Source organism: Pogoniulus pusillus, chromosome 20, assembly GCF_015220805.1.
Source record: "Pogoniulus pusillus isolate bPogPus1 chromosome 20, bPogPus1.pri, whole genome shotgun sequence".
Lineage (NCBI taxonomy): Eukaryota > Metazoa > Chordata > Aves > Piciformes > Lybiidae > Pogoniulus > Pogoniulus pusillus.
The window spans coordinates 6,562,518-6,589,795 of NC_087283.1; the positions used below are offsets into that span (position 1 = coordinate 6,562,518).

A 27,278-nucleotide genomic window follows, 5' to 3' on the forward strand; every position below is an offset into this window, starting at 1 on the left:
CAAATCTTACATCATGGTGGCATCCTCAGCATTTGCCTCAGAGGAAAAGCTGACCTGGATGTAGCATCAATTTGCGACGGTGAGGCAAGGAAGAGAAAGGGTCGTGGGAATTAGTCACTTTTGACGTTGTAGGATGAAAATGCACAGGGATGATGTCATTGTAACCGGGTTTGTCATCTCACAGCCAAGGCCAGGCACCAGTTCAGGTGATCAAGGATCAAAGCTGTCCTTGCTGGGAAAAAAAATAGGTGTTGTAGGTACCAGGCCTGGGGCACCACAGCAGGTGTAGAGCTGGTTTTGGGAAAGGGTTGCTTCTTGGCACAGCTTGATTCCTGGAAGACGATTAGATTGAGAAGCTTGAAATTTTGTTTTACAAGATTCACTCAGTTCCCAGCTGAGCAATGCAGGAGTGGATGTGATTTTAGATCCCACCAGCTATGGCAATTTACCTTGTCAATAGCGAATTTCTTTCCCCGCTCTGTTCTCCAGAATACAACTCCTTGTACTGACTGTATCTAAAACCTGCTTCCCAGTGTTCAGTTGCTCCCAAGCCCCAAGGGCTCTGTTCCTTCCACCCCTCCTTGGGCAGGGCAGCATTCAGGGTGCCAGCCAGCAAAACCATGTGTGATTTCACCCAGCTCCTCTTGCTTCCCTCCTGCTCCAGGTACGCTATGTCTCTTTTCCACAGATGTGTAAGTGGTGCACATTACTTTGTGCTGTACACAGAGTTGTAGGTGCATGGGGAGGTGGAAAAACATACAAAGTGGGTCTTTACGTGTCCATCAGTCCCTGCAGTGCCACTTAGAAGTCACACCAACATCCCTCACTAGTGCGTAGCAGGGAGGAAAGCCAAGAGCTCCAGGGTCTGGGTTGCCACAGTAACCCTTGCTCTACCTCCTTTGGCTTTTACACTGGGAAGAAACCTTTCACTCTGTAAACACCCAGCTCCACCGACATGCCTGACACTAATAATATTTGTGGTGGGGCTATTTATTGCCAAGAATCAGTGAAGAGCCTCCTCACACAGCCATCTTCTTGCTTCTGAACCTTCCCACAACTTCCAGACTCTCCCTGACAAAACCAAAAGAACCCAATAAAGGTAAGCCTGGGAGTGCATTTCGAGCCTCTTTCCTTTCTTTTTCCCTGTTGCCATCCTGATTGATCAGCGGGGCGGAGGGAGTAAGTTGTCATTGCAAACACAGGTTGTTTCTGGGATGTGTGTTAGTGCACTGTAATGACTATGTGTGTTCTGTAGGAGCAGTTGTTTTTTTTCCCTTTGCCGTCACTGGAACGGTTTCCCACTTGTCACTGAGACAAAAGGTTTCCCTCCCACCTACCTCCAAAAGGAACAAAAATAGATCTGAGTAATGGGAATGACAGAACCTGTGTAATTGTTCTCACTTTGTAGGAACTGATTGCCTGAATTTGGGCTGATCTGAAGTCCATGAGACCCTTCTCATTGAAACAGCAGCTTGGTTTTGGAGGAGAAGGCTGAAAGCCAGGTGAGTGCAATTAGCATTGCTCCTTGGCTTTGGTGGCAAAGGGACAATTCAGCCCTGCTGAGGATGGGGCTTGGTGGTCTCACTGCTCATAAACAGTGGCTGCTGCTGCTGCATTTAGGCAATGCACATATATTTCTTTCTCAAAGCTAATATATGTGTGTATATATATATGTAGATGCATATAAAATAGATCACTATATGGAGGACACATGAATTGTAAAGGCAAGATATTTTCCATTTCAGAAGATTAAAGAGTAGTTCCCTTTGAGATGTTCTCTCTGCTGCTTCCTATCCAGTCACAGAAACTCTGCAAGTGTTTCATCAGCACCTTTCTGCTCTCCCAAATGTCAGCTCACCAAAAGAGTCTCAGAGGGCTGAGTGAACTCTTGTTTGCCCCCTTGTATTAATACAGCCATGTAATTCACCTTTAGTTAGTGTACCTGTTGATCACCTGGGAATATTTTCCTCTTCAAATATCTTGCCACAACATGTTTTTTTTTGCCACTGGTGACCGGGTTCGAATAGCAAGTCTTTTATGTGCCTGGTAATGATAGCATTGACTTGCAAATCCTCTTTGTGTAGGCAGGTCATAGCTAAATGGGTGGAATTACGTGGGCCCAGGTCACAGGCTGGTTTATGTACTGCTTGAGCAACTGTACAGATTGTTTCTTGCAGATGATCAGCTAATTAATTTTAACAAGATGTCTTATGTTGACTTTTGGACTATATCAGCCTAACATCTTTATTTTCAAATGAAGCCTCTTTGTCCCCACACAGGAAAACTCATTGCTCTGCAATTACCAAGCAGCTACCAGTGATGGTGAAAATGTGGTGAAATTAAAGAGCTATAAATTGGTCTTTAGCAACTATTGCCACATAGACTATCCCTGAAGGTGTTTAAAAGATGCATAGGTGGGGTGCTGGGGGCCATGGCTTAGCACCAGACTTGGGCTGCCCAGGGAGGTGGTGGAGTCACCATCCCTGGAGGTGTTCAAGAAAAAACTGGATGAGGCACTTAGTGCCGTGGTCTAGATGACTGGATAGGGCTGGGTGCTAGGTTGGACTGGATGAACTTGGAGGTCTCTTCCAACCTGGTTGATTCTATGGTTCTATGGTGGAGTTAGATAATTACTGCACTTGATGATCTTAAAGGTGTTTTCCATCAAATCAGTTCTGTGATCCTAGGACTCTGAAGTTTGTGCTTGGGCTGTGCCGTGGGTGCTCATTTTGCCTGGCCGCACCTCTGTAACAGCACTTCAACCCTGAATTATTCCAAATTTCCAAACTTTCCCATTTGGAAAATGTCCAAAGTAGGCTTTTGACAGCGTGATGAACAGCTCTCATTAGAGAGCGTGAAATGAAACTGTCTCAGGGTCCAGCAAGTAACGCTGATGCCCCATTACATATTACGCTGTCGTACTTCCCTTCGGCAATGACAGCACAACATGATGGCAATTATTAACTGGTTAATCATGGGAGCATTTATCTGCACAAAAAGCCAGTAAAACAGAATCTATCCAAGTTCTAGATAGGACATTGAAATGAAGAGGGCAAGATTAACGTCCTGGCTCTCCAGAGGTGCTCTGGGTGCATGTTCCATGCTAATCTGGGAAGCGCTGGAGTACCTTTGAGGTAGTGTGGGCAGCAGTGAGATGCAGAGTGTGTGGAGGTTGATTGTGGACTTCTTTTGGATCTCAGCTGCAAAAACAAAACCTCAAGCACAGCACAGGTTGGAGCCTGCCACAAGACAGTCGTTGCCTCGCTGATGATTTTGGGAGGGAGCTGAAGCCCTGTGCTCTGCAACTGGACAGACCCTCCCTGCCAAGCACTGCAGGTAGCAGGGTGCTGTATGATAGTGCAGTGGTTTGAACCCCCAGGAAATGGGAACACCCCACCACCATTTTCTGACCCTCATGATGAGGATGAATTATGTAGCCATCCCCTTCTTGTCAGGAGGCTGCCATGGTCAGGGGCAGCCCCAAGGCTGCTGCAGCTGGAGGTGCTCCAGGCCAAGGAGAGAGCCACTGTCTCTATCCCCTGGGCCCAGATCATGGTTTCATCTTAAGCCAAATTTCTTGTTTGAAGACACCTACATGTTACTGCCCTGGTGCTGCTCTGGTAAGGAGCATCTTGGGCAGTACTTGTGGGAGATGAGGAGAGGGAAAAGCAGACACATAAAAATGAGTGCAAACTCCAGATGTGCCTTACTGAATTCTGTTGCTCAGAACAGTCAGCACAGACAAAGCTGGGATCTACCCACCCATGAGCTCCCTTTTCCACCCGGGTTAGGAGACACCCCCTCTTTGCCCATCTATTCAAATTAACCTCCCAGCCCTGCCTAAGAAAAATATGTCCAAGAGAGGCAGAGTGAGATTTGGTTTAATTTGCTTCCAGGATCAGTAGCTCCACCCCAAACCCTGGAGGAGAATGCTGCCAACTGCTGATCAGCTTGTCTTCAACCAGAGCCTTCAGAGAGGAGAAAAAAGAGGAGTCTGTGGCCATGGGATTGTGGATGTATGAGGTGGGCAACAGGAATAGTAGGTGAGCCCAAGCAGGACAGCATTTCTCTCATGGAGGAGCTGGCGGGGATAGGGCAAAGCTGCCCAAAGAGCTGCTATGAAGACCTGAGTTAGCCAAAATGTTTGCTAGTTTACTGGCCACAGTGGCTGTGGGCAAGGTAGGCAGTCAGACACAGAAAGCTCCCAGGCTGTTAACCTGGCTGCTGGCTGTTTCTTCAGTCCCTTCTCCAGCCACCAGGACAAGAGGGTTTGTGCATACACACCACCTTGCTCTCCTTCTCTTCTTGTCCTGCGCAGTGCTCTCCACTACTCATCTCTAGATACCAGCAAAGTTATTTTTACCATGGCTTGGAGCCTTCCCAGCTGCTTGCCACCCCTTGCTAACCAATGGCACCTTCAGAGAAACCATCATGACTCTGCTTTCTGATCTGCAGGACTTTCTCCTTGATGTTTTCAGAGCTTGACAGCTGCTGATATCTCCAGGCCCATGAGCTGGAGACAGTAACAGCACACTGGGGGGTGGGGGGTGGTGTCGATTGTTGCTTGAGAAATGGAATACAACTTCTCCTTCCTAATATGCACCCTGGAGCCTCATGCTGGGGTGGCAGAAGCAGCTTTAGGGTGTCTCCATGGTGCTGTGAGCATGCTTCAAGGAGGATCTCACTCCAGTCTGCCCCACCACAGCTGTCACGACTCCTGGGAGCGCAGCAGCCAGGCGTATGGGCATGGTTTTCATCAAAGCAGCTAGTTAAAATGTTTTGGGTTATTTCCCCCTTCAAGCCCTCTATGAGAGAAAGCCATTCATGTAGAAAAGCTGATTATTCCCCTTGTAATGGAATTTAATTGAATTATGACCACTTACATGTATGAGATTTATGCTGAAACCCTCAGGACTGGAAGGTCCTACAGACCAACGTGGTCTCCTCGGTCTGCATTAACACCCTTGGAGTTGGTTTAGGTGAAAAACCTCACATCAGAAGGGGATAAAGATAAGCAGAGGCGATAGTTTTTCACACTCAGAAAGATGCCTCAGATAGCACAAACGCCAAAACTGAGATTTTTGTCTCTTCCTCACTGAGAAACAGCCAAGAAATGCCCAGCACAGCTACTCCCTTCTGTATTCCCACAGACAAATTTGGTGCCGTGGTTGTTTGTGAGGTGGACACCACCAAAGCTGCATGTGATGGATGCAGCAGATGCAAATCTGGAAAGATATGTAACCACAGCTATGTGATATCTATAATTACATAAGGAAGGCAATGAATATAAAGTACTAGGGAGTTCTGCTATTATTAATGTGTTTATGCACCGTGAATATTATTTACCAGTCCTGTAACAGGGCAGCCTACATCTATTACATTCCCTTTGGAAATTAAAGGCTAGAGCCAGCAGCTCAGCTCAGGGTGTGCAGCTTTCCCTCTCCAGTGACTCAAAGCTCAGGAGGATGAGAGCATATGACATTATGTAAGAGATTCTGATTCTACATGAATTCCATTTAAAACACCCTGATTGTTTTATTAGTTTAAAAGTCTTTCTTCTCTCCTTCCCACCAAACCCAGCTCGTTAAGTAGAATAGCATACAGCTTGTATATGAAGCAGCAAGACAGTATGATATAATGTGATGTAATACAATGTAATATAATTAACAATATACCTTGCTTTGTTATACAGCCATGACACAGGTCATTAGAGAGGAGAGCTCTTTAACAGCGTGCAGGCACTCTACTACTACCCCAAACAGGGCTCCCTACACTTATATTTCCACAGGCAAACACCACAGCATACAATGCTCTGTTAAAGCAGGAAGGGAGGGATATTTGATGCAGCCTCTCAAGGGAGTTAGGATGAGAGAAGGATTTCAGATAAAAATTAGATGCAGTCAGTAGTTTAAATTTGTAAGTACATTAAAGTGAGTGGGATTACATTGAGGATCTTCTGGAAAAAGCTCAGCTACATTCAGCTCCTGTTGTGCTCCTTGTAACCCAGCCAGCTTGAGCTGGACTTTGCCCTTTACTGCTTTTGGGAATGGGGGGGTAGGAATGTCATGGTTGCCTTACCCAGCATCCATCATTGCAGTTTATTGACCCACCAAGCAGGAAATTAACCCCAGTGATCTGGCACAGAGCTGAAATGCAAACAGGCTCCTGGGTCAAGATCAGCTTTTTCTTTAGCGCTCACTGAGTGTGCTTTGCCCTCTCATGGCCTTGGGCACACCTGGGGAGAATGAGAGTTTGTGGCTTTAATGACTTGAGGGGCAAAGTGTGCAAGATGTGAGGAAAAGGGAGGGTGATGCAGGAATGACAGCATAGGATACTGAGATGGAATGAGAATTTGAAAGGCATAAGGAGAAAATACCCAGTATCAGAGCTACATTACAGGGAGAGGTGATGGGGAAAGCTGAGTATCATAGTACCAGGAGAAATAGAGTTATAGAATCATAGACTCATAGTACCAGGAGAAATGGAGTTATAGAATCATAGACCCATAGAATCAGTCAGGGTTGGAAGGGACCACAAGGATCATCTAGTTCCAACTCCCCCCTGCCATGGGCAGGGACACCCTGCCCTAGATCAGGCTGGTCAGAGCATCATCCAGCTTGGCCTTAAACATCTCCAGGGACGGGGCCTCAACCACCTCCTTGGGCAACCTATTCCAGGGTCTCACCACTCTCATGCTGAACAACTTTCTCCTCACATCCAGTCTGTACCTACCCATCTCCAGCTTCACTCCATAAGTTTGATCCTACTTGGTTAGAAAATACTTGTGACCTAATGGGACCCCAGAGCTAGCTGGTACAGATCCCCAACCACTTCACATATTTAGCAAGTTTCCACCTCTGTTACCATCTGTGGGCCTAAATGGCTCTGGGCAAGGAGCACAATCAGGTTGCTCACACATCACACAGTGGTGGGTCCGTGAGCTGGTCTTTGGTGTTGTTCCCACCAGGACTGTAGGTCTGCCTGCTTTTGGATCTCACTGTCAAAATGAAGGGCTCAGCCTGTGGGAGGAGAAGCAATTATTCCATGTACAGCAAGATCCCCCCTGGAATATGACCTTTCTCTTTGCACCAAGCTGGGTCTGCTCAGAGAAGCCCAACGAGGGCAGGTATCGGTTCTTGCTTGCAGGCCAAACACCAATCACTGATGGGATGATAAAGAGCCAAATTTTGGTATGGGAGTGGACCTGTGTAATGGGTTACCACAGACATCTCCATTTGGTCTAATCTATTAGCTCTGCTAATTATTCCAATGAATCAGTGTTTGAATGAAACTCAACGCTGATACTAAATGTGAAGGACTGGAGCTACCCTTGGGGAATTAACAGGGAAGAACCCAGCTGTACAGATGAGAGAATGAGTAAGACCTGGCTTGGCAAGGTGCAAGCAAAATGTGTAGACACAAAAGCAGTGTGAAACTCACCACGAGGATGGAGTTCATTGGGTTAGCACTCCGCAACCTTCTTCACCACAATGACATCCTCAGGTCCAACGTGTGGGCAAAGACCAAAGAACCCACGCTGCTGTTCCAATGCTTTCTTAACGTCTACAAAATACACTTCATATATAGTTTATATAACTTGAGTACTGTGTCCAGTTCTGGGCCCCCCAGTTTAGGAGGGACATTGAGATGCTTGAGCATGTCCAGAGAAGGGTGACAAGGCTGGGGAGAGGCCTTGAGCACAGCCCTACGAGGAGAGGCTGAGGGAGCTGGGGTTGGTTAGCCTGGAGAAGAGGAGGCTCAGGGGTGACCTTATTGCTGTCTACAACTACCTGAGGGGTGGTTGTGGCCAGGAGGAGGTTGCTCTCTTCTCTCAGGTGGCCAGCACCAGAACAAGAGGACACAGCCTCAAGCTGCGCCAGGGGAAATTTAGGCTGGAGGTGAGGAGAAAGTTCTTCACTGAGAGAGTCATTGGGCACTGGAATGGGCTGCCCGGGGAGGTGGTGGAGTCGCCGTCCCTGGAGCTGTTCAAGGCAGGATTGGACGTGGCACTTGGTGCCATGGTCTGGCCTTGAGCTCTGTGGTAAAGGGTTGGACTTGATGATCTGTGAGGTCTCTTCCAACCCTGATAATACTGTGATACTGTGGTACTGTGATATTCATAGAGAGAGAAACAGTTTTAACATGCATCTGAATCACAGAGAGCAACTCAAGCAAAGGCAGCGTTGAAACTCTGCTGTGTGCTGGCTGAGGCGAGCGGGGCGCTGGTGCAGTGCACTGTGCCAAGGTCTGACTGCTTGTCAGCAGCAGTGTGAGAACCTTCGCAGGCTGAACGCGTACAGGATTTCTCCCCTGTGTTTCTAATCAAACAGTAGCCTTATACCTGGGGTAATAACAGCTCTGTTACCCATGTGCATTCGGTTGGCTGCTGCAGGAAAAAGAGCTCCCTTTCTGCGGCAGCCCCTGCAGCAAGCGCTGAAGGAGTGGGAAGGCAGCGGCGGGGCTCTGCATGTGCGGCTGCAGTGCCGTCGCTTTGCTCACTCCCTACACAGCTCTCATGCTCCACCCTTCTGGGTTGGTTGTTTGTTTTCTTCTCTCCAGCTTTTGCAATCTGACAGAGGCTGGCGAAAGCAAGTGGAAGGAAAAGACTCCCTGAAGAGGAGCTGGAGAACGGTCCCCAAGGCCTGCCTGCCGTAGGTGAAGGACAGACGGCCACACCACTTGCTTTAGCCTATAAGCAGCCCCCAAGCCCTTGCGGTAGACTGGTGGTTGAACTGATCTGCCAGGTAAGCCTGCTCCTTTAAACCCCGAGTCCTGGTGGCTGAGCTCTCCCTAGGCAGGAAGTTACACCTGTCTGAAGACAGCAGAGCAGCAAATGGTGTGAGGGCAGAGCGAGGCATGCTCAGCTGCCCGGGACAGCAGATCCTCGGGGCTGTTTGCTCAGGTACTGGCCTCAGCGGGTCAGGCATTCCTGCCACCTGACTTATTTTAGATGCTGCAGTGGAAAGGGCGTTAGAAACCCCCGTAAGAGAGGGACAGACAGACGGACAGACAGAAAAACCCCACACCAGCACAATCTCTTTAAGCAGAAGTTGCTGTGTTCTGCCTGCTGTGGCAAAGAAAGGAAGAAAGGAAAGGAAAACCATCTCGTTGCTGCTGGTGGTGGTTTAAAGTTCACACGGCAGGAACTGAACTTCCTCTACATTTTCAAAACCAAATCGAGTTGTAGTCCTGGGGCTCTGGGAAAAAGCTTAGGAATGAGCCAAGAGCTAAACGAAGACAAACCCCCAAATAGCCATCTGATGCTCTTGACCTGAGGGTGGATCAGTCAGGCCTGCCTGCTGGATGTCAGAGATGTGGCAGTGCTGTAATGCAGTAGTTTCAGATTTATGTAATGCTTCGATCCTGAAGGGCAGGAAATGTGAGTAGCCAACCTGGGGCACCCTCTGCTTCTGCTGGACCATTCCACTGTAGGGAAAGTTTTTGTTTTCTTTGCTTTGCTTACATACTGAAAGTATCTTTCCAAACTTCCCATGCAGCTCATCTTGTTGGAATGGTTGGGGTTTTTTTTTTCCCCTCTTGCTTTTGCCTGCTTCAAGAATTGCACACGGGAAATTCAGGACATTGGGCCAACAATCTGGAAAACATCTCTCTGAACTCAGAGAAGTCTAAAATATAGTGGTGCCTGGGGAAAAATAACAAAAGGACTTGAGAGAGCTCAAGCTGCTTTCCACCCCCATGCTTGTGAAACACAGCCTCCTGCTGAGCCGTTCTGCCACGGGCACCTAGCCACTGTTGGGGAGATTATGAGTTGAAGAAGCAAATACATCCCAAAAAATTATCTAAGAAAATGTAAGCTACACACCCAACTTGTAGTTTTGCCCCAAACTTTCGTTCTCTCCTGCTGCTTGGGTAGGGCTGTGATTAGCAGAGCTGGGGAGCTAAGGTATGCTGTGGGGTAGTGGCTCACAGCAGGTGCGTGAGAAACTTCCCATGACTTTTTCTGCCCTAAAAAAACCCTTCTCCAGGTAATGTCTGTTACTGCCAGCATGGAGAGCAGGAGCAGGTGAGATCAACCCCCTCCAGGCTACCTAAATAATGAAGGAAGTACCACGGCAGGGCAGATGTGTTTCAGATTTGGTTGCAGAGGAGACTCTGGATTGCTCTGCAAGAGTGGGAGGGATTGTTTTCTGCTTCTGCTTTGCTGAGTCAAACCACGAGTAAAGCAGTTCAGATCTGAAGAGTCTCAGCTCCTATAATTTCTAGCAGGGAAACAGTGCTGCAACTGTTTTTGTTCCTTCCTACAGAGATTTGTAGCTTTGCTGGGCAGGAACTCTCTGCTGAAATGTGCTTAGCACAGCTGGAGCCTCTTGTCACAGCTGTAAAAGAAACAATTAAAAATAACATTTGTGCTCATCAGCAGTGTCCCATTGGCTTCGCCCGGCGCTAATACCCACACTCAGCTGCCTTTGATAGGGCCATTAGTCAAATCCCGCTCCTCTTCTGAACAGGCTCTCCATACTGATGAGCACCCCATCATAAGGGATAGGGAAGATCACTTCCATCACTTCTGGCACAACCTATTACTTTTTCCCACACTATCCCAGAGGCAGCATGGACATCAAGGAGTACTTTGCCAGAATTTCTTACCGGGGCTCCCATGATAAGCTGGACCTGGCTACCTTGACGGATATATTCCAGCACCACATCCGAGCAGTGCCTTTTGAAAACCTCAGCATGCACTGTGGGGAGAGCATTGAGCTGGACCTGGAGGCATCTTACAACAAGATAGTGAGGAGGAACCGTGGGGGCTGGTGCATGGAAAACAATTACCTTTTGGCTTGGGTCCTGAAAACCCTCGGCTATGAGGTCACCTTTCTGGGAGGCAGGGTTTATATCCCAGAATACGGTACATACACAGAGGATATCGATCATCTGCTCCTAAAAGTGCTACTTAATGAGAAATCCTACATCGTAGATGGTGGCTTTGGCATGGCCTACCAGTTGTGGGAGCCAATGGAGCTGGTTTCAGGGACAGACCAGCCCCAGACTCCTGGGATCTTTCGCTTTGTGGAGGAGAATGGGGTCTGGTACCTTGAGAAGGTGAAAAGGAAGCAATGGATTCCAAACCAAAGTGTCTCCTTAACATCTTCCCATAACGTGGACAAAGAAGTTTGCTGTCGGGTTTACCTCTTTACCCTTCAGCCACGGGACATCGAGGAGTTCAGGTCCAGCAACGCCCGCTTGCAGACAGCGCCGGACTCGCTCTTTGTGACAAAGTCTATCTGCAGCCTGCAGACTGGCGACGGCATCCGGGCTCTGGTGGGGTGGAAACTCACCGAGATGAAGTACAACTTTAAAGATAACATGGATCTGGTGGAGATCAGAATCCTTGCAGATGAAGAAGTGGATAAAACACTGAAAGAGAAATTCAATATAATACTAGACAAGAAATTGGTACCCATTAACTCAAGCAGGTTGTCTCTGTTCTAACTCACAGCCTGAACTATAATTCAATGCAGTGGCGTGACAAGCATCTAAAGGTTAAGCTTTCTCTTCCCATCTGCACCAGCGTAAGGCAGAAAGTATTAGCATGAATCTGGAAAAGAAATTGATTTTCACAACTGCTCCTGCATCTCTTTTTTTTCAGTTTGGGTACAAATAATTTCTTCCTAGCTCAGTCAAATCACTCTTCTTCTGTTCGTGCTTAGCTGGAAGCAGACTTTGCCCATTCCCTACTCCTTTCATCTCTTAAAAGCTTTTCCAAGTACACCCAGAGTAGCAGGGCAGAGTGATGGAGATGCAGGTCTCTTTCTTTATTACTTTGCACTGCCACCTGGGGAAAATCATACCCACCTCTTAAATGAATACCATCTTATTTTTGGAATTTAATGGCTTGAAAAACAAAGACATTCAGTGCTGGCTTTGCTACACCAAGCCATAAGCCTGTGCTTTATGCTCTCACACTCCCAGCACCCTCTCAGCTGGCAGCCAGGCACCCCCATGCCTCTGTTGCTCCACGTGGATACTTACAGACTGGCTACTTAGGGCCTAAAACTCATGATGAAATATATCAGTAGACGATTCTGTCTTATTTCAGGCTTTACACATCTCCCATTCTCTCAGTGACATAAGCCAACAGCAGTGCTTCTTTGAACTGGAAGCATCTCTCCTGTGTTTTGTTTGCTCTCCCCCAGCAGCCTCTCAGAAGAGCGCTGCACTTCTCCGAGTGTTAGCGGGCATTAATGATCATGGCTGAACTCAAACACAGGCACAGAGTGACTTTGCTGAAACATATCTGTTCTGCTGACGATGTGTTTGCAGTGATACTAATTATATTGATATAAGGAGAAGTGATGAATCTCAATCAGATACCTAAAGGCTAAGGATTTTAGCATGAGAAATTACTCCAATGTAATCACTTTACCCTTTGAGATGATGCTTGATGTTCCTTTATGTACAAATCATGGAAGCATTACAGCTATGCATTTACAATTGAGCAAAATATGTAAGTGAAAAGCAACTAAATAAAAAAAAATTATCAAGAACTGTGAAGTGGAAGTATTCAGTTGGGTTTTCCCCCCTAAATTTCAATGTGTATTCTCAAAGTAAAAAAAAAACCCCACAAATATTCAGCACTGCAGTCGTCCTGATTATTTGTATCTGCTAAAATTTTGCTGCTAAGGCTTTCAGGAATACAAGAACTCACTGAATCTGTTTTTATTTCTTATGCAAGATGTGCACTTTCCCACAACTAGCACTTTGCAGTTCGTAAAAGCTGGCTGCTGCTATTCTGCAAGTTCAGAATGTATTATTTTATGGAGACACGGTGAGTTCCCCAAATTCCCATCTTCCCAAAAGCATCTGTATGTGCTTGGCTGCATGTATGTGATACATACATGTGCATGAGGCTCCTCCATCCTATAAGGAATGAAATGTTGACTGCCCCTGCAGTGGATTGCAGCAGGAAAAGGCTTTTTATAGTGTGGACTGGCAGCTTGCAACGCAGATAGGCAGAAGAAATTGTCCCCGAGTGTGGCTTGTTTGCAAGCTGCATTCTTCTTTGATCTCCATGTTAGTGGAAGAGCTAAAGGAGCTCAACATGGTGAGTTTGCCCTTGTGTCAGCTTGGGTATAGCATTGGGATGAACATAAAAGCCCAGACAGGTCTTGCAGAGGCATGGGACACAGGAAGGTCCAGGCAGAGCCAAGCAGCTCCATCTTTTGTAGGAAGAGACATTGGAAACATTAGAAAGTGCTGTGTAGTTCCTTTCCCTGTGCCTGAGGTGTTTCTTGTGCTTTGAGCTGTTTCACAGGCTCTCAGGGGAAGCAGCAGGGTGTAATGTCCCTTGCCCCAGAGATTCAGCATGTGAAGGGCAAACACTAATAGGACAAAATGCTTTCCGTTCAGCTGACTCATCTCCTTGAGTGTTGTGCCCAATCCACTGCTCTGGCTGCTGCCCACTTCTTGGCACAGCTCAGTGCTTCTGGCCCTCCTGCTCAGCACACCCACAGAAGCAGATTTTATTGCTGAGCAATCGAATGAAACTGTCTATTGGAAAGGGGAAAAAAAAAAAGAGGCTCTTCATCTCAGATTGCAATAGTTTGCTTTTTCCTTATCACTAACGTTCTGTGGAGGCAAATCCTTAAAGGCACAGCAGGCTCAGGGAGTGAAGCACTCTCCAGGAGCAGCGTCCTTGCTGCTGAAGGACAGGGCTTCTCTTTGAACCTGAAGGGGTTTAGACAAATGAACAACTTGGCAAATCTGACCTTGTGGCTATGGGAGTCTGGTGTCAGCCACAAAGAATAGCTCAGTGAGATGTGGTTAATTCAACATTTGTCATGCCCACAAAGAAATCAGTGACTTCTTGGTTTGCATTACTATTTCTCTAACTAAAGTTGCTTCCTACAGGAATCCAGGCCACATGAGTGTCAACAGTGCAAAAATCTGTATCAGAGTTTGCACTATTGCTTTGCTACTTCAGCATGGGTACAACCACCAAGTTGTCCCAGAGACTGATGCCCCTGTGTGAGCTGTGGGGTTGAAGACAGGGTTATAAACACTTCCATAACAGGTTTGTGATACCCACACTGTGGTCTTCCTTTGCACTCTTGGAGGGCTTCAGTTCTGAACCAATAATGTCAGAGGATAGAACCAATAATGTCAGAGGATAAAACCTTCTCAACATTGTAAACAGCTTGGGGACTGGGTCATTTTCAGGCTCTCCATAAAGCACCTAACACAACAAATTGCACGACAGGATTTTCTGCACATATTTCAATACAAACAAACCAATAAAACCACCAGAATGTGTAGTAGTAGAAAAGAAGAAACTCTCTCTTCTCTTTCCCTGTTCTGCTGGAGGGTACCACTGTAGCTGCCAGGCAGCAAAGGCAGCCTGGGCCTTTAAGAGCAGCAGTTCACAGTACAGCTTGCCCTGGGAATTTTGGAGCAAAGCAGGGTGGAGAGCCTGAGCTCGCTGGCTGAGAGGTAAGTGCCTGTGTCTGATCTCTGACTTCATCCTGCAGCGGTGGGGCCAGCCTGTTTGGAAGAAGTCCATCCCTGGGGGTCTGCAGACCATGTGCTTTGCATTGTAGGCATATTAGAGAAGTAGAAATTACCTAAGCCCAGGGCTGACGGCGTGCTTGGTACTGCAAGGACGTTGCCCAAGTACAAAGATCAAATGCTGGAGACTCAAACTAACCCTTTTATGCTGAGCCAGAGTCCATGAAACCCAGCCACTGACTCTCAGTGTAACTTAAAATCCAACAAATGCTATAGGCATGAGTCAGAATCCAACCTTGGAAGCCTCTCATGAATTTTAGCAGAGAAGAACTGTTCCTAATATTCAGCCTAATTATGAAAGGACACAGTGATCCCCGGGGACGCTGGCAGAGAGGCAGAACTAATGTCTGAGCCTCACTAGCCACCAAGCTGCTTGAATGCTGAACAAAGTTCAGCTGCTGTAGGAGCAGAAGTAAACAAGGCTGAGACCTGGACTGGGGCTTATGATATCTGGCAATCCAGTTTTGGAATGCAAACTGTCCCGAGTGAGGGATTGCTGACTGCTGCAGCCCCATCACTTGCATACGCCCTACCCTTGCCGGGGTGATGGGGACACCAAGACCCAGGAGACAGGTTATAGGAAGGGCCTTAGGCCTCCTGTTGCTGGCCCACAACAGGGACTCATTGTTTGCAACTTGAAAGCAATTTTCAAGCATATTACATCCACCAGGCTAATAGACTTGCTTGGGCCCCTCCTGGTTACAGAGGTTCAGCTCCACAATGTCACAGGGAAAAGATGTTTCTGTGTGGCTGTGCAAGATGGTTACTAGTGGGAAGAGAAAGAAAAACAAGGCAGAGGCCCAGAGGATGAGCTTGCTGGTGTGGTCTCAGCTGGGGAGGGAAGAGCTGTCTACAACCAGTGTTTCCAAGGAGATCCTGCTAGAGATGAGTGCCCTTGTCCTAAAAAAAGAGAGAGAAAAAAGCCCATCAAAGACACATTAATGTTTGTTTGGGTTTTTTTTTTCTTCATGTAGCCTCTTTGGGTCCCTTTGAAGTGAAAATGTTTATTTCTTATTCCCTTACTGGGATAGTCCTTTATTTTAATGCATTTCCCCATGTTTTTACATCAGCCAGTTTGAATTTTGGTACCAGTGCAGATCAGGAGCAACACAATTAAGTCGAGTATGCTGCTGGCATGAAAATTCAGGTTAGTATCTGGAGATTAGGTCATCTGCTATTCCTACCTCCTAGGGTGGGAGTGTCTTCACCTATGTGTTTGAGGAGAGACTTTTCCAAAGCTCCTAGCACTCACTTGAGCACTGCATGGACATCGAGTCAAACTGCTGGGTGCTCCTAGGGGAGCAGCTGGACCAAAGCTGAGCTCAGTCACCAGAAGGTGACCTCTCCCATCTCAACTGCACCAAAGGGGTTTTGGAAAATTGTCCTAGGTGATGTGCAACCAATTTCCAGGAGCAAGAAATCCTCAGACCATTTGGAGATTAATACAGTACTTGGCAAATTGTGAACTACCCTGAAAACAAATCTCCTTGCTTGGAAAAAAGCCAAATTATGTCTAAATTAAAGGGAAAAGAAATCCTTGCAGATACCAGATGAGTCAGTGGATTAGCAGTGTTATAGGGAACCTTTTGCATCTTGGCCACACAGCTTGTACCAATGGCAGTGTTCCTGCTAATGAAAGGAAAAGGGATCAGAAACACGAAGGCACAAGATACATCCAATAATTTGAGCTGAAACTAAGGCCTTTGGTTTGTAAAAGAAACCAAAAGCCTCTGAATATGCCTTGAGTGTATTCTTAGTGATTATCAATTCCTCTGACTCTGAGGTTAGAAAAATTAACTGTTCTTTCCTTTCAACAGCCAGGGTCAAAGCTGTGTCTGAACTCCACAGGGAAACTAAAGTGATTAAGAAAACAACAATCTACTTCACATGGATGCTTGTCTAAAATGGTGACACACTGAGATGTTAATCCCAGTTAGCTAAAGCCATGAATGTAAAGCCTCCCAGCTAAATTACCTGTGGGATAAATAAAGCATTGCTTACCTGTTACAGTAAAAGAAACAGTGAGAAACTGCTGGGACTTTCGTGCTGGTATGGTAGAGCAGCTTTTCTGCAAGCCTGATGTTTGCCAGCTGTGTACATTTTCTTGTCATGTAGGACCCTCATCTGGGACCGGAGTGTCTGTTGTGCCACATGCTGTGTCCTCCCACAGGAAAGACACCCACCTGGCTTGAAGGCAACATCTGAAGGGGGGACAGCATTATTGTCATCTGCTCCTAGCCTGATCTCTTATGAAATACAGGTGACAAAGAGAGGTCTAGCAAACACCCACCTCCTATCAGGGGCAGGAGTCCTTTCAGATCCTCAAAAAAAGGCTTGAGCTCCAATTGCAGGCTGGTTAACCTCTGCTGCAGAAATAGGAGCAACTCCCTTGAGAGCTGCCCGACAGTAAGTGGCTGTTTTTCTACTCACACAGGCAGAATGAACATTGAAGAGTACTTTGCAAGAATTTCTTACGATGGCTCCCACAAGGACACAGACTTGCAAACCTTAACAGACATCTTCCAGCATCACATCCGGGCAATCCCCTTTGAAAACCTCAGCATGCACTGCGGGGAGGACATCCACCTGGAGTTAGAAGCTACTTACAACAAGATCGTGAGGAAGAGCCGCGGTGGCTGGTGCCTGGAGAGCAACCACCTTTTATTTTGGGCCTTGCAAGAGTTAGGGTATGACGTCTGCATCCTTGGAGCAAATAGCTACGACCCGGCAGAGAGGGCATACACCGATGAGATGAATCATATCCTACTCAAAGTGGTGATCCAGGGCAGTTCCTACATAGTAGATGCTGGGTTTGGTGGTGCCTACCAGGCGTGGCAGCCACTGATGCTGGTTCCTGGGAAGGATCAGCCCCAGATTCCCGGCATCTTCCGCTTCCTGGAAGACAATGGCACCTGGTACTTTGAGAAAGTGAAAAGGAAGCATCATGTTTCTGAGCAAAGTGTCCCTTCCACAGTTACTCCAGGCTTGGGGAACATCAGAAAAATATATACATTCACTCTTGAGCCGCGACAGATAGATGACTTTCAGGAGCTAAACGCATACCTGCAAGTGGATTCAGATAACATCCTTAGGAAGAAGTCAATCTGCACTCTCCAGACCCTTGAAGGGGTTTATGCCTTAGTTGGGTGGACCTTCAGTGAGATGAAGTATAACTACATGGAGGACATGGACCTGCTGCAGATCACAACCTTTACAGATGAAGAGCTTGAGAAGACACTGAAAGAAAAATTCAATATAGTGCTGGAGAACAAACTTGTACCAATAAACGTCCGTGGCTTGCCACCTAATTTAGTGGACACAGTCTAAGATGATGCTAGAGTGGTCTTCAAGTGCACAATATACAAAGCTCTGAAGCTAATATTAATAATAATCTGATTCTGAAGCTGGGCTAATCAGATGAACACAAAGCTTGGTAAATTCAAGTACGTTGCTAATTAACTGCATATACCAATGGCATAGTTTTGTCTTGAGCTTCTCCTATAGTAACTGAGATAATTTATTGCCTCTAATTTGCTCATATGGAAATTGCTGTTTGACTCCATAACATTTTGTTCCGCCTCTCCAGATCCCATTTTATTTCAGATAGGCCTTGTGGCAAAGGAGACCAAAATGCTATAGCAGGAGAAGATGTGTTACCAGCTTACACAAAAGACCTCTAACCTCTGTATGTATTATTTCCAGTCTTCTTCTCAGCACAGTTTTACAAATGATTCATTTAATTTCACAGCCTGAAAGTTGAGCTGAATTTGGCTCTCAAAGATTTCATAGGAAAAAAAAAGGGAAAGGTTAAGGCTTTCTCAAAACAAACCACAATTAGGTACTGATTAGCTTAACAATTAACTATGTTGAAAGACTTGAGTCCTATTCTCTCTCCAGCCATCGATATAAAGTTACCTATTTATGCAGGAGCACTTAAAAACTCACCAAAGTTCTCTAATTTTGAGTGCCTAATTTTAATGAGTCTGTTTTTTCTGTGTCTCTGAAATGGAAATCAAAATCAAGAGGAGCTGAGACAATCCAGTGGTTCTTAAAAATCAGACATTTGGTATCCAAAATGGAAATAATCAATGTTATGTAAAGCCTTGCAAACTACACTCTAAACTTTTGGGGCCCAGCCTTTGTTGATGTCAAGCAGGCATGACAATATAAAACTCTTCCTACTTGTCATAAGCAACACTCTCCTCAAGAGCTACCTTAAATGAGTTACTGCTGCAGATAGAAATTAGGACATGCCAGCAGTGTGGTTCCATAGCGTGGTGTTTGCGACTGAACAGCCTCTTCACTTCATGATGCCTATGACAGCTGCTGTACAGGATGTGTCATGAAAGAGCATGACAGAAGAGCATTGGTCCTCAGCCAAGGAGAAGACTTTGATGCTTGTCCTAGTCAACCCCTGACTCATGTGACACCTGATGTGCCTAAAACTCACGTGCTTTGCCAGATGCAGCCTAACAGCTCTTTGCCTTCTCAAAAGGAACCTCCAAATTTCCACCTCTGTCAAATGAAGAGGCATGCTTGACAGAGAGAGAGTTAAACATCCCTGCAACACGCCGAAGGAATAGAAGGCCAAGTTTTAGAGAACAAATTTGTTGCTTTGTTCTCACTCACAGAAGTGTGCAGAAAAAATAGCAGGTTTTGTAGGTGTGGCAGCTCCAAAAACAGTCACCTGCTGGAGCTCAAGCACTGAACAGATTGATAAAGCTCCTCTGGGGGCAAAGAAGGGTCATTTTGTGCATCTGTGGAGTGTGGGAACATGCAGCCTGCAATAACTTGGCAATTCAGTGCAGCCAGCAGGAAGCTGCCGACCATTCTCCACTGCAAAGTGATGGCCTGCAGATAACAGTCATTTAGCTTAAAAGTTATGGAGCCACTTTCAACTGCCTACCTTAATTATTTTACATAGAAAACAAGTTCAGTTTGGCCTTAACCAGATTAATAGAGAAGAAACAAAGTTTAATTTGCTCATGGATCAGTGAAGTCCAAAAATGTGCACTCCTTTTGGGTGGACTCTGCTCTTTCTTGGCATTTAAGATTCAAGAGTGAAGGCCACCAGAGCTTAGAGAGGAAGACAACTCTCACAATTTCCATCCACTCCTGGCTTCACCAACTGCTGTCCCAGTAATAACCAACTCAGAAACTGAATACACCAATCAATAAATAAGGCTGTCTTAAGAGGTAAGTTTATTTTCTTTTACTGCAATTGGTGCCTTTATGGTGGTAAAGGTCATGGACAGTAACCCACAATATGCCCTGTATGAGAACTGCTCTAGAAGTGTGGGACTAGAGTTAAAACATGACCTGCTAAGCATGGGCTTTTGAAGAGGGCCAAACAGAGACAAAGCAATTTCCATTCTTCTCTCTTTTACTCTTCAGGAGGAGATTCACTTGACTCGGAGACAGATGCTGGTTTTTTGGCAGATGTAGAACTGTAACTGCAACCTCTTGCTGGAAGCTTTTCTTTTAGCTTTTCCACTTGATTAAAAAATATTCTAAGTCCAAAGGATGCAAAATACCCATCTAATAATCAATAGATTCTACTTTATGGGACTAAAATTACAGTTCTTCAAAAAGAACAGAAAAGGAACTATGGTTTGTGTACCTCACTCAGAAAGTCCATGTGCTTATGTATTAGGATAAAGGTAGACAGCTAATAGACTTTAACAGTGGAATTGCTCCTAGTGTCTACAGTCCTAGTAAGGAGTATTTTTGTATGAGCATCTTCACTGGCACATTTAGGAATTGCTCTTTAATGGTTGTTTGGGGTTCTTTTTTCCCTGCTGTCGATTTTCTCTGCATAAATCACAGCCACATTTGTGGAACTACTTTTTCACTACCTTGCTTTTCATCTGATCAGTACACAATTCAAAAGAACTGTAGCTTTCATCTCCTGTAGCCAAGATCTAACACTGAACAATGATATTATGGAGCTTCAGAGGGAAATTACAAATAGTATAACCTTGAGAACCAGCTTTATGCTGGTGTGAGCTATTTAGCATTCACCATTTGCTTGGGTAAGATTGGATAGACTCAGATTCTGCAGATCAACACAAAAAAAGTGCCAGAAATCTTATGCTCTCCTTGAAAAACATAACACATTGAGAATATCCTCCAACAATACACTTAAATAGGACTGGGAGCTAAGTTGCTTTCTGTAGAAGATAACAGGGTTGGTTTTTTTTGTCATGGGTCTCTCCATTCATGCTGGACAGCTGCTTCTGCACCATGCATATGCACATCGTGAATCTCTCACTGAAAGTCATCTTGAGAAGTTCTACTTTGCAGTAAACATTCTATGGTTCACTGCTGAATTTATCTGAATACAAGAGTCTTCCTGAGTCCCTAATATTGAGTGCCTAAACCTCAGCTTACTGTGTGCACAAAAGATTTCCAAGTAGCTTTGTGGGTTGTCACATAGCTAAACATTTGCAGTAACTCGAGCCTGCTGAAACACTTGGTGCTGTCTTTGCAAAGGTGCAACCCTTTGAATCATTTTGTGCCCAGCTCCACACCGAAGCAGATGATCTACAGTGTGTTTTACAAACAGTATCTATCAGATACCCACACAGCATCCAGCTCATAATGGTGGCCAGCAGACTGTGATAGGCTGTTGTGAAAGCCAGATGGCTGTGCGTGACTTTCCATGGTACTGGAAAGCAAAGAATAAGCTGAGTAGCTCCTTGTTCAGCAGTCTTGTTCATAGAATAGAATCATCAAGCTTTGAAAAGACTTCTAAGATCACCAAGTCTAGCCCCCAACTCAATACCACTGTGCCCACTAAGCCATGTCTACACATTCTTTTGAGCACCTCCATGGATTGTGACTCTACCACTTCCCTGTGCAGCCTGTTCCTATGCCAGGCCACTCTTTCAGTAAAATTTTTCATCATACCTAATTTAACCTTCCCCTGGTGCAACCTCAAGCCATTCCCTCTTGTCCTAGAGGGATCCTACCAAGGCAGGCCAGGAAGTGGGCACTGTGGGAGGCAGGACAGAACAGGGATGCATTGTATGAGGCTACAATAACTCTCAGTTACAACTCCTCTGGAAGGAATAAAGCGAGTTTTAAGGGAGGTCATTGCTAGCCAGATGTAAAGCATCCCCAGTCCATTTTCAGGGCACCCTGCAAGACATAGAGCACAGCAAGGAACAGAGATGTGCTCTTTGTCGTTTAGGTTGCTCGCCTCCATTTAGATTCATTCTTCCAACATCCAAGAGAGTTTGTGTGACAGTGAGAGCAGACAGGAGACCCCGTGGTCTGCAACTCTTGCAAAGGTCAGAGGATTTTTTCAGCTGCAATTACCCGAATGAAGCCTGACACTTTACACAATGTGCACCACTTTCTGCAAGTGATGGGAGCACAACGTGTACCGAGCGAGTGATTCACTTGCCGTCATGGAGATCAGTGGCAGGCTCATCAAAAGAACATGTGAACCCTGGCTCAAATTATCTTCTCTCCAACTGGCAGGTGACACTGCTTCCCCCCACTGGCACTCCTTTCACTGAATGGTGTGGATTTAGGCTGGGTCTCATGAACCTCCCTGAGCACTCCCTAACATGATCTTACATTTCCTCTCAACCCCACTGCTGCAATGCAAATAGAGCAAATCCTTCCTTTCATTGCCACCTCGTTTCAAGCTGGAATTGCATCAGCTCTTTGCCACAGGGATGACTCTAAGCAAAAAGCAAACCCTCATGTGCACTGCTCTTCTTGGCTCAGGGAACCATTTGATGTGAATACTTCCTACCCTTAAAGACTGCTCTTAAGGGGCACAGCACATTAAAGCATCTTTGCTGCCAGGAGCCTGGGCAGTTTTTTCACAGCATCATAAATCATTGATGTAAAGAAACAAAACCAATATGCAATTCCTTCTCTTACAGGTGACATGAACCTTGAAGAGTATTTTGCAAGAACTGGCTATAAAGGTTCCACTGAAAAACAAGATTTGGAAACCTTAACTGATATATTCCAGCACCACATCCGTGCTGTTCCCTTCGAAAACCTCAGCATCCATTGCGGGGAGAAAATCACTTTGGAGTTGGAGCAGGTTTATAACAAGATCGTGCGGAGGAAGCGGGGGGGCTGGTGCATGGAAAACAACCAGCTGCTGGGCTGGGTGCTGAAAAGCCTGGGTTATGATGCCAGCTTTCTGGGAGCTTATGTGTTCAATCCGCACCAAAACGCCTATGCCACCATCATGACCCACCTCCTCGTAAAGGTGGTTATTGAGGGCAAGCCCTACATTGTTGACGGGGGCTTTGGCGTATCCTATCAGATGTGGCAACCGATGGAGCTCGTGTCAGGGAAGGACCAGCCCCAGGCTCCCGGCATCTTCCGCTTCACAGAACGAAATGCCCTCTGGTACCTTGAGAAACTGAGGCGCAAGCAGCACATCCCCAACCAGCACTTCTCCAACTCCGACCTTCTGGAGAAAAAAGAGTGCCGCCAAGTCTACATGTTCACTCTGGAGCCACGGACAGTGGAAGACTTCCGTTTCCAGTGCACATACCTTCAGACCTCTCCAGATTCCCTCTTTACAAAGAAGTCCATCTGCACCCTCCAGACCACCGAAGGTTTTCGGGCGCTAATTGGGTGGACACTCACAGAGACCACATACAACTACAAGGAAAATACAGATCTGGTGGAATTCGTAACGCTGGAAGACGAAGAGGTGGAAAAAACACTCAAGGAGAAATTCAACATAACCCTAGATAGAAAACTTGTCCCAATTAACATCAAAGGATTTTACACAATCTAGATGACCAGAGAAACCTGTGGCCCTATGTACAATAACTTCTGCTCTCTGCACAACTGCTACTGTGAGATGATGGGATCATAGAATCAACCAGGTTGGAAGAGACCTGCAAGATCATCCAGTCCAACCTATCCCCCAGCCCTATCCAGTCAACTAGACCATGGCACTAAGTGCCTCAGCCAGTCTTTTCTTGAACACCTCCAGGGACGGTGACTCCACCACCTCCCCGGGCAGCCCATTCCAATGCCAATCACTCTCTCTGCCAACAACTTCCTCCTAACATCCAGCCTATACTTCCCCCGGCACAACTTGAGACTGTGTCCCCTTGTTCTGTTGCTGCTTGCCTGGGAGAAGATCCTCTTGCAGGCAACTGAAGGAAAAAAATACATTAATACCAGATTAAAGTGAATTTCACTCTCTGAAAAAATCAGGAATTTAAGACTCTTCTGTCAGGCAGATAGATGTGAAATGACTGCGGTTCAATTTTTGGCACAAATGTAGGATCTGATTTGAATCTGGTTATAAACTTGGGCAATAAATATGCCGGGGGGATTCTGGAGTGCCTACAGCACATAAATAAGAGTATAGAATATTAATTGTGGTAGGCTGCCAGCACATTTTCTATGGTTATTATAGGGAGAAAAAGCATCTGTGAGCATTTAGACAATAAAGTATACACTTAAACCTTTGTTTTTCACAAGATCTAACCACTTGCAGCAGTTCTCATTTCTCTGTCTTTAACATAAGTAAAACAATGTCACATTTGAAGGGAGCATTCAGAAGCATAGCACTTTCCTTGTCAGAAGAAACACAGTACAGAATTGAAGTGATCATCATATGCATCCCTTTTGTCACGGCTGCAGGAAACTGCCCTGGTTTTGGTACACAGGCACTTTCTGGTGATGCACATTGTCTATACTGCAGCACTGCTGCAGCTGATGGGCTCTAAGGATACACCCACAAGCCTTGCTTCTGATGAGTAATCACCCTATAAAGGGTGAGTGGTGCTTAAACATCACAAGTGGCTTAGATTTACTTCTGCCCCAGAACTGGTGGAAATTATGTGGTTTTTTAGCATGGCTAAATGCTGTTTGTGTGAGAAAGGCAGAGCAATGAAGCTACACCCTTACATTTCTCCTCTTGGTGTAGAGCAAATATGGGAGCCCACACAGCTAGCAGGAGCTAGCAGGAGCTAGCTGTGTGCAGGAGCTTTAATTTCACAACTGAAAAATAAAAAACAAACTCAAGAAGCTGACCAAATCCAAAGGAATCCCTTTCTTTGGAACTATTTCACAACCACATTGCCCTATTATTTTGTTGGTTTGTTTGGTTTTTTTTTTTTCTTTTCCCAAAAAAGAAACCAAGGAAATCACTGAGAAAGAGGAAACATTCTCCAATGCATTAAAAATACAGCAACACTGAAACCCACCCTTTCTCCCTCACCTATGACGATCCTGAGTATTGGTCCAGTGTTGACTCCTGCCACTCATAGTGTATCTTTTTGCTCAAAGACATCGTCTGATCACAAACCTCACCAATGCTGTAAGTGTACACCTGCAAATAAATAAAGGGAAATAAAAGCAGCGAGGTTTGCTGCAGGTACAGCCTCACCCACCCAACTGCATGGCTCCTGCACACACCATTTGCAAAGTAAAAGAGGTTAGCCCAGTCGTGCTGCTCATCTGGTGGCTGACTCTCCCCACTGTGGACCTTTTGGCCCAGACAGGCCAACTGTGAATAAATTTGACAGCATGTTGGAGATGATAAGTTCCTACAGGTTCTTGGAAAAAGAGCTGGTACAGGGAAGGAGTTGTCACTGAAAAGGAGGCCCACTAGTTACTTCTCTGCTGGGATCAGCAGCCAAGTTTTAAGTGATAGGGGACACTGCAAGGTCTTACTGAGGTGGGAATAGAGCTTGTCCTAGAAGTAACAGAACTAAGGACTTTGTTCTCTAATTTCTGTTTGTATTATTCTCCCACGCTAAGGACCCATTAAGGGCTTTTACCCCTTTCTAAATGATTGATCAAACTGAGGCATTCCCTGAGACCCCAAGGAACATTACGAGCTTCAGAACACTCACCAGCTCCATTCTAGCTGACAGAAATTCCCATCAGCACTCACCCTGGTCACCAAACCATATTTCTCCGTGCAATGTGCAGTTTGCTGGTGCTGCTGCCTCTCGAGGACAGCCCTTAACAGATTGGTTACTTTACTTCTGTGCATCTCTAGAGATGTTCCCACTGCTGCTTCCAGGTAACTGCTCAGGCAACGATGTGCAAAAGTTTCTTGGGCAGAAGTCTACAGACTCATACTGGCATTTTTAACCATGCCTGCAATGATGGGACTAAGCCCAGATACTCCCTTCTACTGTTCAGCTCTTACTGAAGCTAATGACTTCAGTGCTCTCTCTGACTGCATCTGTTGATAGCTGCTCTCCAAGTGTGACAATTATAATCAGGTCCTCACCGTGCAACATCAGATCACATAAAGAAATGTCAACACATACAGCTGAGGAACAGTTTCACAGCTTAACTAAAGCTCCCCAAAAGCTGATGAAAGCAGGATTATTGAGGTGTGAATGGCAGACCTAAAATGTCTCAAAGGTTTCAGATGAAAATGGTGCAAAACCAAACATACCCAAACAAACTCAGAGGCTTCATGCTGGGTTTCCATTAACAAGACATTATTGTAGAAGGCTGTGCTGGAGTTAATTTTCTTCATAGCAGCCAGTCTGGAGCTATGTTATGGACTTGTGCTGAGAACTGTTGATAATACAGAGATGTTTTAGTTGCTGCTGAGCCACACTTACAGAGTCAAGGCCTTTTCTGCCTCTCACCCCACCAAGTGAGTAGGCTAGAGGTGCTAAGAAGCTGAGAAGGGAGACAGCTGGGACAGCTGACAACTAACCAAAGGAATATTCACAGAATGGTAAAGGTTGGAAGCAATCTCCGGAGATCATCTACTCCAACTGCCCTGCTAATGCAGGTTCACCCAGATCAGGTTGCACAGGAACATGTCCAGGAGGGTTCTGAAAATCTCCAGAGAAGGAGACTCCATAACCTCTCTGGGCAGACTGTTCCAGTGCTCCAGCACTCTCAAAGAAGTGTTTTTCTCAAGCTCAAGTGAAACCTCCTGTCTTCTAGTTTGCACCCACTGCCCTTTATCACTGGGCACCACTAGAGAGAGCCCTGTCCCACCCTTATGATCTGCACTCCTTAGATATTTATGTATGTTGATAAGATCCCCTCTCAGTCTTCTCTTTCCAAGCTAAAGAGCCCCAGGTCTCAGCCTTTTCTCCTTCAGCCCCCTAGACCATGTGGTGTCATGCTCAGCATACTAAGCTGGGGGAAGAAGGATGGGGGAGGCTGCATTCAGAGTGATGCAATTTGTCTTCTCAAGTAACCACTGCATGTGATGGAGCCCTGCTTTCCTGGAGGTGGCTGAACACCTGCCTGCCGAAGAGAAGTGCTGAATGGTTTCTTTCTTCTGCTTTGCCTGCGTGTGTGTGCTTAAACCACAACAGAGGCAGATGCTCTCTGAGACCCCAAAGAAACAACCAAGTCCTTAAAGCATCAGGTCTCAGAGAAACTTGCATTCACACACAGAAGGGAACTGTGGGATGTTCGACATCCTTCACCACTACTACGCTTTAACAGAGCAAAGACTCATGAGAGGCTAAGCCATTGTGCAGATTTAGTTGTTGACTGTTGCTGAAATAAAAGCTGAACAAACTCTTAGGACCCCTCTGTTCAGGACCTGTCTAATTCCAAACAGAATTTTAAAGTGTTCTAATTAACAGAAAGATGAGAGAATTATTTTTAAAGCCTGAATGCTGGACTAAGTCCCAGAATGCCAGCCCAGCTGCCCATTACACACACACAGGCAATGCCATCCACGACTGTGGGATTGTATAATGGAGTGTCTTATTAGGAAACAAGACACATAACAGAAGAAACACAGTTCAAACTCCATGGCACCGCTG

The 27,278-nt window shown here is 45.9% G+C and overlaps 3 protein-coding genes across 5 annotated transcripts; all 3 read left to right on the forward strand.

The window, feature by feature from the left end:
- Positions 1 to 8,655: 8,655 nt before the first annotated feature.
- On the forward strand, positions 8,656 to 12,506 carry LOC135184345 (arylamine N-acetyltransferase, pineal gland isozyme NAT-3-like). Of its 2 annotated transcripts, none has more exons than XM_064160002.1 (2): positions 8,656 to 8,744; positions 10,566 to 12,506. In XM_064160002.1, exon 2 carries the CDS (start codon positions 10,573 to 10,575, stop codon positions 11,449 to 11,451), a length of 879 nt encoding a protein of 292 aa, XP_064016072.1. In that variant the 5' UTR covers positions 8,656 to 8,744; positions 10,566 to 10,572; the 3' UTR covers positions 11,452 to 12,506. The 2 variants fall into 2 exon arrangements, with proteins under 2 accessions (XP_064016072.1, XP_064016074.1); XM_064160004.1 differs by having other exon boundaries at positions 8,661 to 8,744; positions 10,470 to 12,506.
- On the forward strand, positions 8,656 to 17,850 carry LOC135184344 (arylamine N-acetyltransferase, liver isozyme-like). 2 transcript variants are annotated; one of them, XM_064160000.1, is made up of 2 exons: positions 8,656 to 8,744; positions 16,958 to 17,850. In XM_064160000.1, exon 2 carries the CDS (start codon positions 16,963 to 16,965, stop codon positions 17,848 to 17,850), a length of 888 nt encoding a protein of 295 aa, XP_064016070.1. In that variant the 5' UTR covers positions 8,656 to 8,744; positions 16,958 to 16,962. The 2 variants fall into 2 exon arrangements, with proteins under 2 accessions (XP_064016070.1, XP_064016071.1); XM_064160001.1 differs by lacking the exon at positions 8,656 to 8,744 and adding an exon at positions 14,358 to 14,448.
- A 1,787-nt stretch (positions 17,851 to 19,637) lies between these two features.
- On the forward strand, positions 19,638 to 24,556 carry LOC135184346 (arylamine N-acetyltransferase, pineal gland isozyme NAT-10). Its single transcript, XM_064160005.1, has 2 exons — positions 19,638 to 19,719; positions 22,422 to 24,556. The coding sequence occupies exon 2, from the start codon at positions 22,427 to 22,429 to the stop codon at positions 23,297 to 23,299; it is 873 nt and encodes a 290-aa protein (XP_064016075.1). The 5' UTR covers positions 19,638 to 19,719; positions 22,422 to 22,426; the 3' UTR covers positions 23,300 to 24,556.
- The last annotated feature ends 2,722 nt before the right edge of the window (positions 24,557 to 27,278 follow it).

Bases quoted from the DNA above. Each gene is read 5' to 3' on its own strand.
- LOC135184345 (XM_064160002.1), top strand. From the start codon at position 10,573: ATGGACATCAAGGAGTACTTTGCCAGAATTTCTTACCGGGGCTCCCAT.
- LOC135184344 (XM_064160000.1), top strand. From the start codon at position 16,963: ATGAACATTGAAGAGTACTTTGCAAGAATTTCTTACGATGGCTCCCAC.
- LOC135184346 (XM_064160005.1), top strand. From the start codon at position 22,427: ATGAACCTTGAAGAGTATTTTGCAAGAACTGGCTATAAAGGTTCCACT.